The sequence below is a fragment of the Monodelphis domestica genome, chromosome 2 (assembly GCF_027887165.1).
Source record: "Monodelphis domestica isolate mMonDom1 chromosome 2, mMonDom1.pri, whole genome shotgun sequence".
In the NCBI taxonomy this organism is placed as follows: Eukaryota; Metazoa; Chordata; class Mammalia; order Didelphimorphia; family Didelphidae; genus Monodelphis; species Monodelphis domestica.
This window is the reverse complement of record NC_077228.1, coordinates 453,667,555-453,680,629: the sequence shown is the minus strand read 5'-3', so window position 1 is coordinate 453,680,629 and position 13,075 is coordinate 453,667,555. Positions and strand designations below refer to the sequence as shown.

The following is a 13,075-nucleotide window of genomic DNA, read 5'->3' as shown; positions in this document are numbered from 1 at the left end:
AAATGTTGATTCTGAAATGCTACAAGCAACCAGAAATTGAAATGGCCAACATTCAAAATCAACTTTGGATTATTTTTAAGATGTTATAGTATTTTAAAAGTTATAAAAATGTAAAAAAAAAGCAACAACAGCAACAACAAACAGATGTCTTCTCATGTATACTTTGAAAAGAAAAAAATTTAAGGACTTGGTCCTTTGTGACATAATGAAATAGTAATTTTGGAGTAGTTTGGTTTTTTAACCCCTTGCAAAAGAAATGTATTATCTATGAACTGTGTTTGATAAAGTCTTTTGCTCATTTTTTAAAAAAAAAGTACACAAATTCTCTCCAATTAGCTATTTCTAAAGTGAGTTTCTATTCCCTTTTTCTATGAATTAGTATGTTCAGATTTTCTTCAAAACATCATTACTGCTGAGCTAAACAATAAGATTCCTTAAATTATAAACTATTAAGAAATTGTTCCAAAAAGGTTCAGTTTACAATATCTAAAACTAAAGTTTGTCTTTAGGCCAGAAGATCTTGGCCACAGAACATAGTTACAAAAGAGAGATGAGATTAAAAAGATGAAGCCATTCCCAAGTAATAGAGCGCAGGCTATCTATCTTCCCTTGGAAAAAAAAAAGACTTTCTTTTATCAAAAGCTTATTTTCCCCTCAATTTTTGCTTAAATCTAGACAAATCACTCATCAAAATGCAGAGTAATGAATCTGAAGACAGAGACCTTGGGTTTATACCCCAAATAGATCATTTGCTATTATCTATTTGTCCCTGGACAAGTGACTTAACCTCTATGGGGTTTGCATTCCTTATCATCTATAAAATGAGGAACTGGGACTCTACAATCCCTTCTAGCTCTAAATCCATTATCTAACTGGAAATATGATTAAGAAATATAAATCAACTGTGTACAAATGGAGATATACTGATATTGATTCCTCTCCTAGGATAAAAGGTTCCAGTTGGGTGGAGGAAGGAACTATTAGGGCTACACTTTACCATTAGAGTTCTCTTGAGACTGTGTATGTTCTTGGCTTCAAAATCCTTAAAAGCCAGGCCCTCTGGACAGGTAAAGTCTATGGGGAAGGCAGTGGAGGTAGATAAACTAGCCAGCTGTTCACTGGATAAGGAAAGATTTTACCTCATCTCCAGTGCCTACTCTTTCTCTCTCCCTCTCTCTCTCCCTCCCCCCCACCCTCTCTCTCTCTCTCTCTCTCTCTCTCTTTCTCTCTCTCTCTCTCTCTCTCTCTCTCTCTCTCTTTCTCTCTCTCTCTCTCTCTCCCTTTTCTCTCTCTCTCAAATAATCAAGTTTATATATATATACATATGTATGCATGTTTTCTATGTATATAGAGCTATGTACATACACATATGAACAAGTTTATTCTTCATGAACCTAGTATTAATAGATACATAGAGATATATGTAGCTATATGTGTGTATATTTATATATGTATATGTGTAGGTATAGTTCTTTCTCCAGTAAGTATATATGCATATGCTTTATATATAGAGAGAGTCACATATTACATAAGGTCATATTATATACAGACATACAATAGATATTTAAGTGACATAATACACATATAATATGAAATTTACTATAGAATAGGTGACTAAGTGGCTCAATGAATAGAGTGCCAGCCCTAAAATCAGGAAGATGAGTCTTCCTGAATTCAACTGTGGCTTGAAGCACCAGTTATGTGATCCTAGGCAAGATGTTAACCCTTCTTGCCTCAATTTCTGCATCTATAAAGTGAGTTGGAGAAGGAACATTGCCAAGAAAACTTCAAAAAGATTCAGACACAATGGAAATGGTTGAAGAAAAATAAATATCACAATATGTGAATATATGTTATATACACACATGTACACACATATATGCATGTGCACACATGTATACAAACACACGATACACACAATATGTAATATATACAATGTATTTTATATGTATATTATATACACACATATGTAGGTATATATACACACACACATGTCTCCTGGCAGAAATAGAAAGACATAGATCTCATTGAACAGGGTAGATGACATGTCTCTTTCATTAAAATAAAAGCTCTTGGAAAGCAGAAACCAAATTGTTGCTTTTTGCCTTTTCTTGATTCCCAGAGCTAAGCGCAGTGACTGACACATAGAAAATGTTTAATAATAGATGTTTTTCAGAGGTGGTGGTCAGACCTACATTTTAGAAAAGTCACTATGGTAGCTGAGTGTAGAAGGAACTGAAGTAAAGGGAGAATTGAGGAGAGGATCAATTAGAAGCTTTGATAAATGAGCTTCAACAGGCAGGCAATGGCAGCTTATTGACCCAGCTCACCCACAAAATATACACTGATAACCCTTGACACATGTCTCTCCGTTCCCAAACAGAATGTCCTTGAACACCTTTCAGTCTGTCCTTCCTGAAGATGGGAGGAAGAAATGGAAGAAAAGTAAAGGTCAAGGTCAAATTGATTTCTTAAAAACAAAAGGCATATATTATGGATGCTTTGGTTATTCCAACAGACCATCACACACTTGCAAAAAAAAATCCTTATTATTTTTATAGTCTATCAACTTCTGACTCTAGAATTGTAGAACAGCTCTCATATTTCTTCAAGTGCTGTGTATTCATTGCCAAAAGGCTCCAATGACCTTCATTAAAATAAATCACTCTTTAAAAATATTTATTTATTTGTTTCATTTAAACATCCAATTAACTCCCACCCTCCCTCTTCCTCTCTTCCCATTAGAGAAGGCATCATTTGACAAAAAGATATATGTATTATATATAAAACTTAGTCTTATTTCTATTTATCAGTTCTTTCTTTAGAGGTGAGCAAACACAAGCCATCCTTCAAATAATATTTCTGTTGCTGTATATAATGTTCTCTTAGTTCTGCTCATTTCACTCTCCATAATTTCAAGTATGACTTTCTGTGTTTTTCCAAATTTAACCTGGCATTTCTTATGGTACAACAGTATTCAATCACAACCATATGGTAAGACTCGTTTAGCCCTTCCCCAATTGATGTGATAGGTGACAGATAATTTTGATAATTACTGCTTTATAGTAATGATAATCACTTTTTATAGATTACTTGGGGATGTACACAGCATGTTCCTTATACAAGCCATGTAAGGCAGGTAGCACAAGTATTATGATTCCCATTTTACAGATGAGGAGCTCAGATTCTAAGAGATTAAGTGATTTAGATATGATCACAAAGAATCACAAAGGAGATATGATCACAAAGCATTTCAATCCAAATCATTGGGATAGTTTGAAGAAATTGGGAAGTTTAGCCCAGAGAAGAGAAGACTTGGAAAGAGGACAAAGTTGATAACTCTCTTCAATTCTCTGAAATACTGTCATATGATAGAGGGGATTAGATGTATTCATATTGGTCCTAGAGAACAAAATTAAAATTAGTGGCTAGAAGTAATAATAACAATTAATAACAATAACAAAATAACTAGCATTTATATATTTAAAGTTTCCAAAGTGCTTTATATATATTATCTTATTTTATCTTGGCAATAACCCAGGGAGGTAGATGCTATTATTATTCTCATTTAACAAACAGGTGGGAAAAAAGAGGCAAGCACAGGTTGAATGACTTTCTCAAGGTCACACAGATAACAAGTGCTTAAGACCAGATTTGTACTCAGGGCTTCCTGGCTCCAAGTTCATCAAAAAGTAATATTTAGTTTTAATGTAAGGAAAACCTTCCTAACATTTCATGATTATCCAAATGTGAACTGAGAGGTCCTGATAGTCATCCTGGGAGAGGGGAACAATTGAATTCATAGCCTACCTACTTCTGACAAGTACTGGTCAAATGACCCTGGACAAGTCACTTAAAATATCAGTCCCCAAAGTGTTTTGTCACTCTAGTGAATATTACTTCTCTTTTGTTAGCAATTTCATTGTTTGCTCTTTTCTATAGCACAGAAGAAAGCTATCAAGGAGGTTTGTCAACTGGTGTCAACATTTCCATTCACTAATTTTCTTCAAGCACCATTCTAACTCTTTTTCTTACAATCTGACCTCCAAACAATGATCAGAGGCTGAAGGAAATCTAAAGAAAGATTACCCAGTGGTTTTTGTCTGAAGAAAAATGTTAGTTAGAAATCCATTCATTTTATTTAATTTTTAAGAGATGCATTTCATTTAATAGTAGCTTATTAAAGATCAGAATTGTGATGATAGCATTTAATATTAGGTATCCACAGTGCATTAGGTAATACATCATTTCTATCCTTTTAGCATCTGAAATATATTTTTAGCTGCTAGCTCAAAGGGAAAATGACATGCATTACTCCATATGGCAAAAGTATGAAGTGATCCTAAAATCAAAGGATTGGAAAAAGATTGTCAATCTCTAGCCCAACCCCTCATTCTAAAGCAGAGGAACATGAACCCCAAAGACATAAAGTTATTCATGTGATTTCAAAAATATTGATAGAAGTAAAGGTGGAACTGAAACTCAAGTCTCCTAACTTCAAGTCATACACTTTCCTTCCACCATAGCATGCCACTGCCCGGCCAGTAAAAAAACATTATGTCAGGGTAACAACTAGATTGCTATTTTCATGGATAATGGACTCCCCCTTTTCTTGTCTCCTGTCTATTTTGAGAAATCTAGTGACTTCCTCCCTATAAAAATGGAGAATTGTGGCAATTTGATATTTTTATTCTCTCTCACACACATATAAAAATTTTATATATAAATGATGTTTAATAAATATATGGTATATATATTATATATAATAATTGTAAACATATTCCTATTGCTGATCATTTAGCTTCTTTTTGATAACTCTTCCACCCAGTAGTAGGGAATACAAATAATAAACAAAATGAATGAGATTTTAATTCAAGGAAATAAGTATGACAATTAGGTATCATTGAAATTTATGATGATTATAACTGACAAAAGGAAATAGAAAATGTTATAATTTTTCCAAAAGATTAGATGAAAAAGCCAGTGGAGGAATGCTATATGTCTAAAAGTATACTGTTTACACAGAAATCCATTGATCCAAGGAGGGAAGCATGGTAGAGAGCATTCATGTTAAAATAAAAAGAGGGGGTGGAATAGAAGTTATATCTTTATACTGTAGGCTGCCTGGTCAAGTGGAAGAATGGAAATTGGGTTGTTGACATAGATTATAAAACTTGACAGAATCATGTGAAAATTGTGATGGATAAGATCAATTAAATTAACTTATACTGAAGGTTTCCTTCTGCAATGATGAAACTTCAAGTGTTTCTGGGTAACAATTCCATATTTTAGAAAGTAAAAATGCAACAGAAAGAAATATTATTTGATGACTAAACAACAAAAGCCATCATAGGAGCACAGATATATTTAAAGACCTGAGTAACCACTGATGGCACAGGAGAAGACTTGCAGTCAAGAAGCTCTGAGTTCAAATTCTACCTCAGGGATTTACTAGCTGTCTGATCCTAGGCAAAAGTTATTTAAACAAATTCAGCCTCAGTTTTCTAATTCATTAAATGGGTAATAATGTGAGGATCTCTCTCATTTTTCTGGTAAGGGTACTAACGCTCAGAGATGTTAAATAATATGTATAAAACTGCAGAAGTAACTAATGAAAGAACCAGGATTCAAATCCAGCACGCTATCTACTATGTTACCATTTAACTGTTAAGTGAAGACGAAACAATGGAAACCTTGAGGAAAAAGTAGCCATTTCATCTTAGAGTTCATTATAGATAAGGAATGGAATGCCAGACCCAGTAAGAAAGTAGATGTCAAAAAGTTCAGAAAAAAAGATAAGTAATAGCATCTCAAGATTTGAGACTTTAAAGGCATGAGATGGATGGGAGACTCTTGAAGACACAAACACTCTGATAATGCAGTCTTGTATAATTTAAATGACAAAGGTCAAGGCATCTAAAGAAATAATTGAGAGATATCTGATGAATTCAGGTATTAAAGGAACAGAGAAAAGGGGCACTTTTTAAGTTACAAAAGGAGGGAGGGGCATATAAACAAAAATATTCATTTTTTAAAATTGGGTCAAGAAGGTAAAGGCTTAAACTTAGCCCCAAAAGGGAAAGGAATTGAGTTTTAGTCACTGTGAGAAGAAGAAAAAGAAGGAAGCATAATCTTACAGTGTAGGGGAAGATATTGGACTCATTTGTCTTTGAGGTCTATTCCAATTTTGAACCTGGAATTCTATGGTATAAAAATGATAACAAATCACAAATAATATAGAACAAATCAACTCTTAATCTGCTTTTGAAAGATGAGAATTAAAAATCTAGATCCCCCCAACAGTTTCCCCTCATATTTTGTCTTGGCCAATTCTCCTCTGAAGTACTGTATTCTGTTCTGCTTGTAATCAGGAAAGAACTGGATAAGGGAAATGATGGCAAATAAAGATTGGTCAAAGAAATGGAGTGTTTAATACAGTGGAGATAAAATGTTGAAGAAAGCTGATGTTCTTCATCTAACATGGGAAAAGATGGCATGTGGAACAAAGATTGGAATTTTCTGATTTGTTCTGGTGGGCAAAATTAAGAGTAATTGAAATAATGGTTCATTAAGAGTGATAGAGGTAGATTTAGGAATAATGTAAGGAAAAATTTCCAGACAATTAGGGTTATCCAAAAGTGGAGTGGCCTATCTCAGGAGTTGATGGGCACTCCCCTCTGAAGATCTTCAAGTGAAGGCTGGAAAATATCTTTCAAAGACAAGGTGAAGAAGATTTTCAATCAGGAAGGGACCAGGCAAATCCATCCCAGTGCTGATATTCTGTGAGACTGAGCAGAGTCCATGCTGAAAATCAAAGTCTCCCTTGGCTGGGGATTGAGACAAGGTCCAGACTTTGAGGATACTGAGCATTCTGGTGCCAGAAAACTCTAGTTGGATGTAGTAGTCAAGAAATGAATTGCTATGTCTGGGGGCCTTGAATAACAAGTACTAGTTTCCAACAGGTAAGTTTAGATTTGATGTAAGAAAAAACTTCCTAATGATTAGAATTGTTCAAGAGCAGGATGGATTGAACAGAGAATTGGAAACCGATGGGATGTCCATTAATTAGGGAATGATCAAACAAGTTGGGGTATATGATTGCGATGGAATACTACTGTGTAATAAGAAATGAAAAAAAGGTTAATTTTGGAAAAAAAAAACATAGGAAGACCTACATGAAATTATTAAGAATGAAACAAGTAGAATCAACAGAACATTATATATAGAAGCAAGAAATATCATTTGAAGAATGCCTTATCTGTTCCCGCATCCAGAGAAAGAACTGATAAAACAGAAATAATCAAGATCTAGTTTTATATATACATATATCTTTTTGTTAAATGATGCCTTCTGTAATGACAGGAGGAGAAAAAAGGAAAGGAAGTTAACTAGGTATATAACCAACATAAATGTAATAAACTGATTAATTAATTAAGCTTTAATTAAATTTTAATTTAATTTAATTTTAATTAATTAATAATTAATAAAACTTGATGATTGAACTAATAATTTAATTAAATATATCCACTTTGAGATTTAGATTTGAGATTGAGAGAACCAGACCTAGAGACAAAAGGTTCTGAATTCAAATCTGGTCTCAGATACTTACTAGCTGTGTGACCCTGGACAAGTGACAATCCCCATTGCCTAGTCCTTACCACTGTTCAGCTGTTCAGCCTTGAAACCAATACCATGTGGATTTATTCTATGACAGAAGATAATTTTTTTTAAAGTAGAAGGGATTGCTTCTGGAGATACTAGGTTCCCCACCTCTTTAAGGAACTTCAAGAAGAGCCTTAAAAACCAGTTGTTAGTATCTTATAGTGGGGATTTTTTTTTTCATATATAGACTAGAGTAGATGATTGCTGAGAAGCAGCTGTGTTCAGTGGTTAAGAACACTGGGTCTGGAGTCAGAAAGATCTGAGTTCAAATGTGGTCTCAGATTCTTCTTAACCCCTGACCTTGGGTAAGTCACTTAACCTCTGATTATCTGACAAAAGGAACCCATGTAAAAGGAAACGGCATATCAATCCAGTATCTTTGCCAAGAAAACCTCATGGATATCTCTGGTCCATGGGATCTGGAAGCATGGGACATAACTGGCAAACTAAACAACATCAACAACAATAGATAACTACTGAGGTCCTTCCCAAATCACCAATTCTGGGATTCTGAGATTCTTCCCAGGTCACAAATAATCCCCCTTTTGCCAAAGACTTTTTTCAGTTCTAATTCTCCTTGAAATCCATTCAACACATGATAGTGCTGACTGACTATCTTTCCCAGTTATGCATTGCTTCTTCAGTTCCTACTCTTAGAATCCCTTTTTTCTTTCAAAAATCATTTCAAAAGCTACTTTCTACATGCCACTTTTCCTGGCCCTTCCCCAAATGCTGAGTCCTCCTCCTCCAAATTATTGTGTTGTTTTTTTTTTCTCTATATGTTTTCTTTATATATATTCAGATACTTATTTTCTTCCACTTCTCTCCAACATCCCTTCAAAGAATGTAAACTTTCCTCATATCAGGGACTGAATCATTTGAACAGATTTCTGGTTGATACTCTTGGGTTTTCCAGTTGAACCCCTGGCGAAATATTTCTCCTGGCACTAACAAAGATATCTTATAAACAGATATCTTATATCTTATAGCCTTCTTTGTATTTCCAGCAGTTAGCACAGTGCATAGCACATAATAGGTGCTTAATAAATATTTACTGGTTTAATGAAATGGAAATTTTTTTTTCTAATTCGTATAAACTATCTATATTACACTTATATAAAAAACTTATGTAAACCTAAGATTACAAGATTTAGAAGTGGAAAGACCTTTTGAGGTTATCTAGTCCAGTGCCCTCATTTTTATAGAAGAGGAATAACCTCTCCAAAATTACACAGTTAAAAAATAAATGTTCAAAACATCATTTAAAAATTAAATAAAATAAATTAAAAACCACCATTCAAAACTAATTCTTCTAACAACAAAACACAACAAAATCAATTAACAAGCATTCATTATACTCTCTGTGTGCTAGGCATTGTGTGAGGCATTCTTTCTACCATGCTGGCAAAGGAAGAGAGCCATTTACATCAATAAAAAATCGAAGTATATTCTTATTGTATGTAGATCCTTCCTATTTCTTTCCCTAACCTTTAAAATTTAATAGTTTCTTGACATCTTGCCACATTTATATACAGCTTCCAAAAGAATCCTTTGTGTATGCACCTGCACCCTTTCTAATGTTTTTTTCCCTTCCAAACTAAAACATGAACAACATCTGGAGGTAAAAAAAATCCACATAAATATTCTGTGAAGTTTGTGAAACAAATTAAGAGTAACAACCAGGTGTAAAGAAGTACTTCTAAACTATCATTAAAAATGTGTCTACATAAAAAGAAACAAACATTTGGAGAGAGACTAAACAGCATTAGAAGACAATGTTGTAACTGGGAACAGGTTCTACCTAATTTTTCTTTTTAAAAACAAATTCAATATGTTTTTTTTTTCCCTTTTGAATTGATTAGGATATTCTGCACAACATTCTAGGCCAATTATCTCTGAATCAGAGGTATGCTCTGCCTTATTTTCCACATACTATCTCATTTCCTATTTAGTTATCTTCTATGTTGCCATTTTCATTTTTATGACTATTCCCAATTGCATTTTTATGATTTGTATACATTCACAATGACATATGAATAATCTTGTCCAATAATCATCAGAAATTAGAGGGGATTTGTGAAGGAAAATCCAGTACTTTCATCACATCAAAATGTTGCCACAAATTGGTTAGAAAAAAGATTTATATAGATAATAAAGTATAAAGAAGGAGAAAATGTCAACTTGATGTAAACATTAGAAAAGGGACATTTTGGGAGCAGCTGGGTTGTTCAGTGGATTGAGAGTCAGGCCTAGAGACAGCAGGTCCTAGGTTCAAATGTGGCCTCAGACACTTACCAGCTGTGTGACCCTGGGCAAGTCACTTGACCCCCATTGCCTAGCCCTTACCACTCTTCTGCCTTGGAGATTGACTCCAAGATGGAAGGTAAGGGTTTAAAAAAAAAAGAAAAAGAAAAAAAGAAAATGGTAAGCCTATTCTATATAATTTTATATCTTACATTTTCCCAGAGAATTTGTAATTTATTTAACAAACTTAATTAGCACTTTGAAAAATTATAATAGCATGTAAAATTTCAATAGACTTTTGAAGCAGAAATAATTTAATTTTCTATTTTAAATATTAAATTATTATGTGAAATTACATAATTAGTTTTAATTACAATATTTTATAAATTAATTTTAACCTTTTAATATTAAGTTAAGTGATTTATTTTAAATAACAAAAGTCAATTTTTAAGTAGGATATGTTCAGAATCTGGTTAATTTTACTTAAAAATTTGACATCCTAGAATAGATGCTTGTTGCATAACTATTAAATAGTTTACTAAATATTTCATCATAAATGTATATTTCATCATTCTACATTTAACGATTTTTAAGATGTTTTCAATAATATCAGCTGTAGGTAGAATAAAAGGTCTGTTGCTTAAAAGAGGAAATCTTCTAATGAGTTCCAAAATGTCATTATGTATCATTACATGTGATAATCAGCAAATACCCTTTTAACTTGATTAGTCTTCTTAAAATGACTGTGCAAAGTTTTAACAAATCTGATAAGACAGTCCGGAAAAGTAGTCTGCAATTGAATAGCAAAACCTTTTTAAAAAGGAAAAAGATCTGAAATTTTTATAGCATTAGCCATAAAATAGTAACATGAAACAGAGCAGTTTATGGATTATTCTTTTGCCAGCATTATTACCTTTAGTACATCAAGCCCATTTTATATGGATAATAAAATAACACAAATAAAATGTCTGGAAACAGAGTTATGTAGAACTAGTCACTTTTCCTTAGCAAAGATTTATGTACAAAACCAGAAAGTTTAACTGTTTTCCCACCAAGAGCAATATTTGGCCGTTTTCCCTAGTAACTATGATCTTTGAGATTCATTTAAAAAAATTGTTTTGACATGATAACATATCATAATTTTGCCTCAATGGTGGCTTTTTTCAGAAACTGCTAAGTTGCCTCCCATACTAAAATTGTCTTCCCACCCTCCACCTCAAGAAAAGAAAGATAATCACTTTTGTAAGCATATATTCAGTGCTCACCATATGCACAGCACAGAACCAAGGATTGGGAATACAAAGACAGAAATTGAAAACAGTCAATGCCATTGAGAAAATTACACTGTAGGGAGGAGAAGGAAGAAATTTTGTTACAGTCAGTGATTAAAACTCATTCCCATCATTCTCATGACACTACCAGGACTCAAAATCTTGTGCATTCATTCCAAGGAAGGAAGGAAGGAAGGAAGGAAGGAAGGAAGGAAGGAAGGAAGGAAGGAAGGAAGGAAGGAAGGAAGGAAGGAAGGAAGGAAGGAAGGAAGGAAGGAAGGAAGGGAGGAAGGGAGGGAGGGAGGGAGGGAGGGAGGGAGGAAGGGAGGAAGGGAGGAAGGGAGGGAGGGAGGGAGGGAGGGAGGGAGGGAGGGAGGGAGGAAGGAAGGAAGGGAGGGAGGGAGGGAGGGAGGGAGGGAGGGAGGGAGGGAGGGAGGGAGGAAGGAAGGAAGGAAGAAAATTATTGAATTATTTTTTACATAATTACTGCTAAATGGCATTGGGCAGGAAATGTATTCATCTCAAGAGGGCAACTGATCACATGAAGTAATTAGATATCATTTGCTCTTTTACCTGTAGACTATAACAGGGCAATCACTTATGTGACCACTTGTTAAACTCACCTGGGCACCGAGGTGTTTTGTGGGCTACTGCAGTGCCACTGATCGGCCGTCCATTGGGAGTAACACACCAACAATATCCTGTGTAACTGTGACATTGTACCTGTCAGGGAATCACACAATGAATGGAGTTTCAAAAGAGAGAGATGCTCCACATTTATTCTAATACAGGTAGGTTTAAAAACATCTTAACAGGTGAGAAGTTGTTTTATCCAGGATACCCACAGTCTTTGACATGTTGGTAATAATATATAATAAAAGGAATAAGGAATAAGGAAAAATATAATAAAGGGGAAATGGCTCAATTATGCTATTTATAAAATATCTGAGCTCAAAAGAAACTTTTATGTCATCTAACCCAACCACTCCTTTCTAATAAATGGGGACCTATGGTCCAAAAAGTTAAGTGATTTGTCCAAGGACACAGTGCTGGTGAGTGAGCTTGGACTAAAACTCAAGTGCCCTTTTGTTCCTTCCATTATACAAGCTCTAATCTTGGTTCTGCTTTTACAAAGGCCCCATCTAACAAACATCATGTGCTTTAGGGGAACATAACGTTTCTTCTCTTTACCTTTTTCCCTCTTCCTCCTTCAAATGGTTTTGTAACTTTCACAAAGAACAGAGACCTCTATTGTCAAAAAGGATAAATGGATAATAAAATGATGCTGTGAATCATGGAAAATTTAAAGAGCTAATCTAATTAACTAACTCCAAGAAAACCTATTCATTTGGGTTTTTTTTTCATTAAAATTATTTTAAGATTTTATTCATTTGTTTTTTCTAATAATAAAAGATATTCATATTATAAAATGTAAACTAGCATCCTTAGAATCATTGAATTGGGTGTTAGTAGGCCTGAGTTCTTGGATGCCCTCAGTCACTAATCAGTTAGTGATTTGGAACAGGTTTAAACTCTCTAAATCTCTGAATGCCTAATATATTAGATATTAGGCTAGATAATCTAATAAAATGTTGCTATGATTTTGTGACTCAACAACGACTTGAAAGAAGGTTTCCATCCTTCTGAAAGGTCACAATGTCTTAATATTATATGAGAATCATCAATAAGGAAATTAGCCTATGCTATATTCTTATCATCAATAATATATATAAACTCCAATGCAATAAATTTTCCTCCTCCAATTCATTCAAAAATAAATGTATATAAACACAACTGGGTATGCAGATGAATTTTCCCAGAGTTATCTGTGAATGGCTTATCACATAAGCCCAAAAACATGATACAGTAGAAACAGAACAGGCTTGAAAGTAAGAGGA

The 13,075-nt window shown here is 33.9% G+C and overlaps 1 protein-coding gene across 4 annotated transcripts in view; it reads right to left on the bottom strand.

Moving 5' to 3' along the window:
• The window catches only part of SMOC2 (SPARC related modular calcium binding 2), a 276,372-nt gene that overhangs the window by 151,664 nt on the left and 111,633 nt on the right, over positions 1-13,075 (bottom strand). For all 4 annotated transcript variants that reach the window (XM_007484917.3, XM_007484915.3, XM_056819061.1 and 1 more), the window contains exon 4: positions 11,801-11,900. In XM_007484917.3, the coding sequence (XP_007484979.1) occupies positions 11,801-11,900 (100 nt within the window). The remainder of the gene's footprint in view (positions 1-11,800; positions 11,901-13,075) is intronic.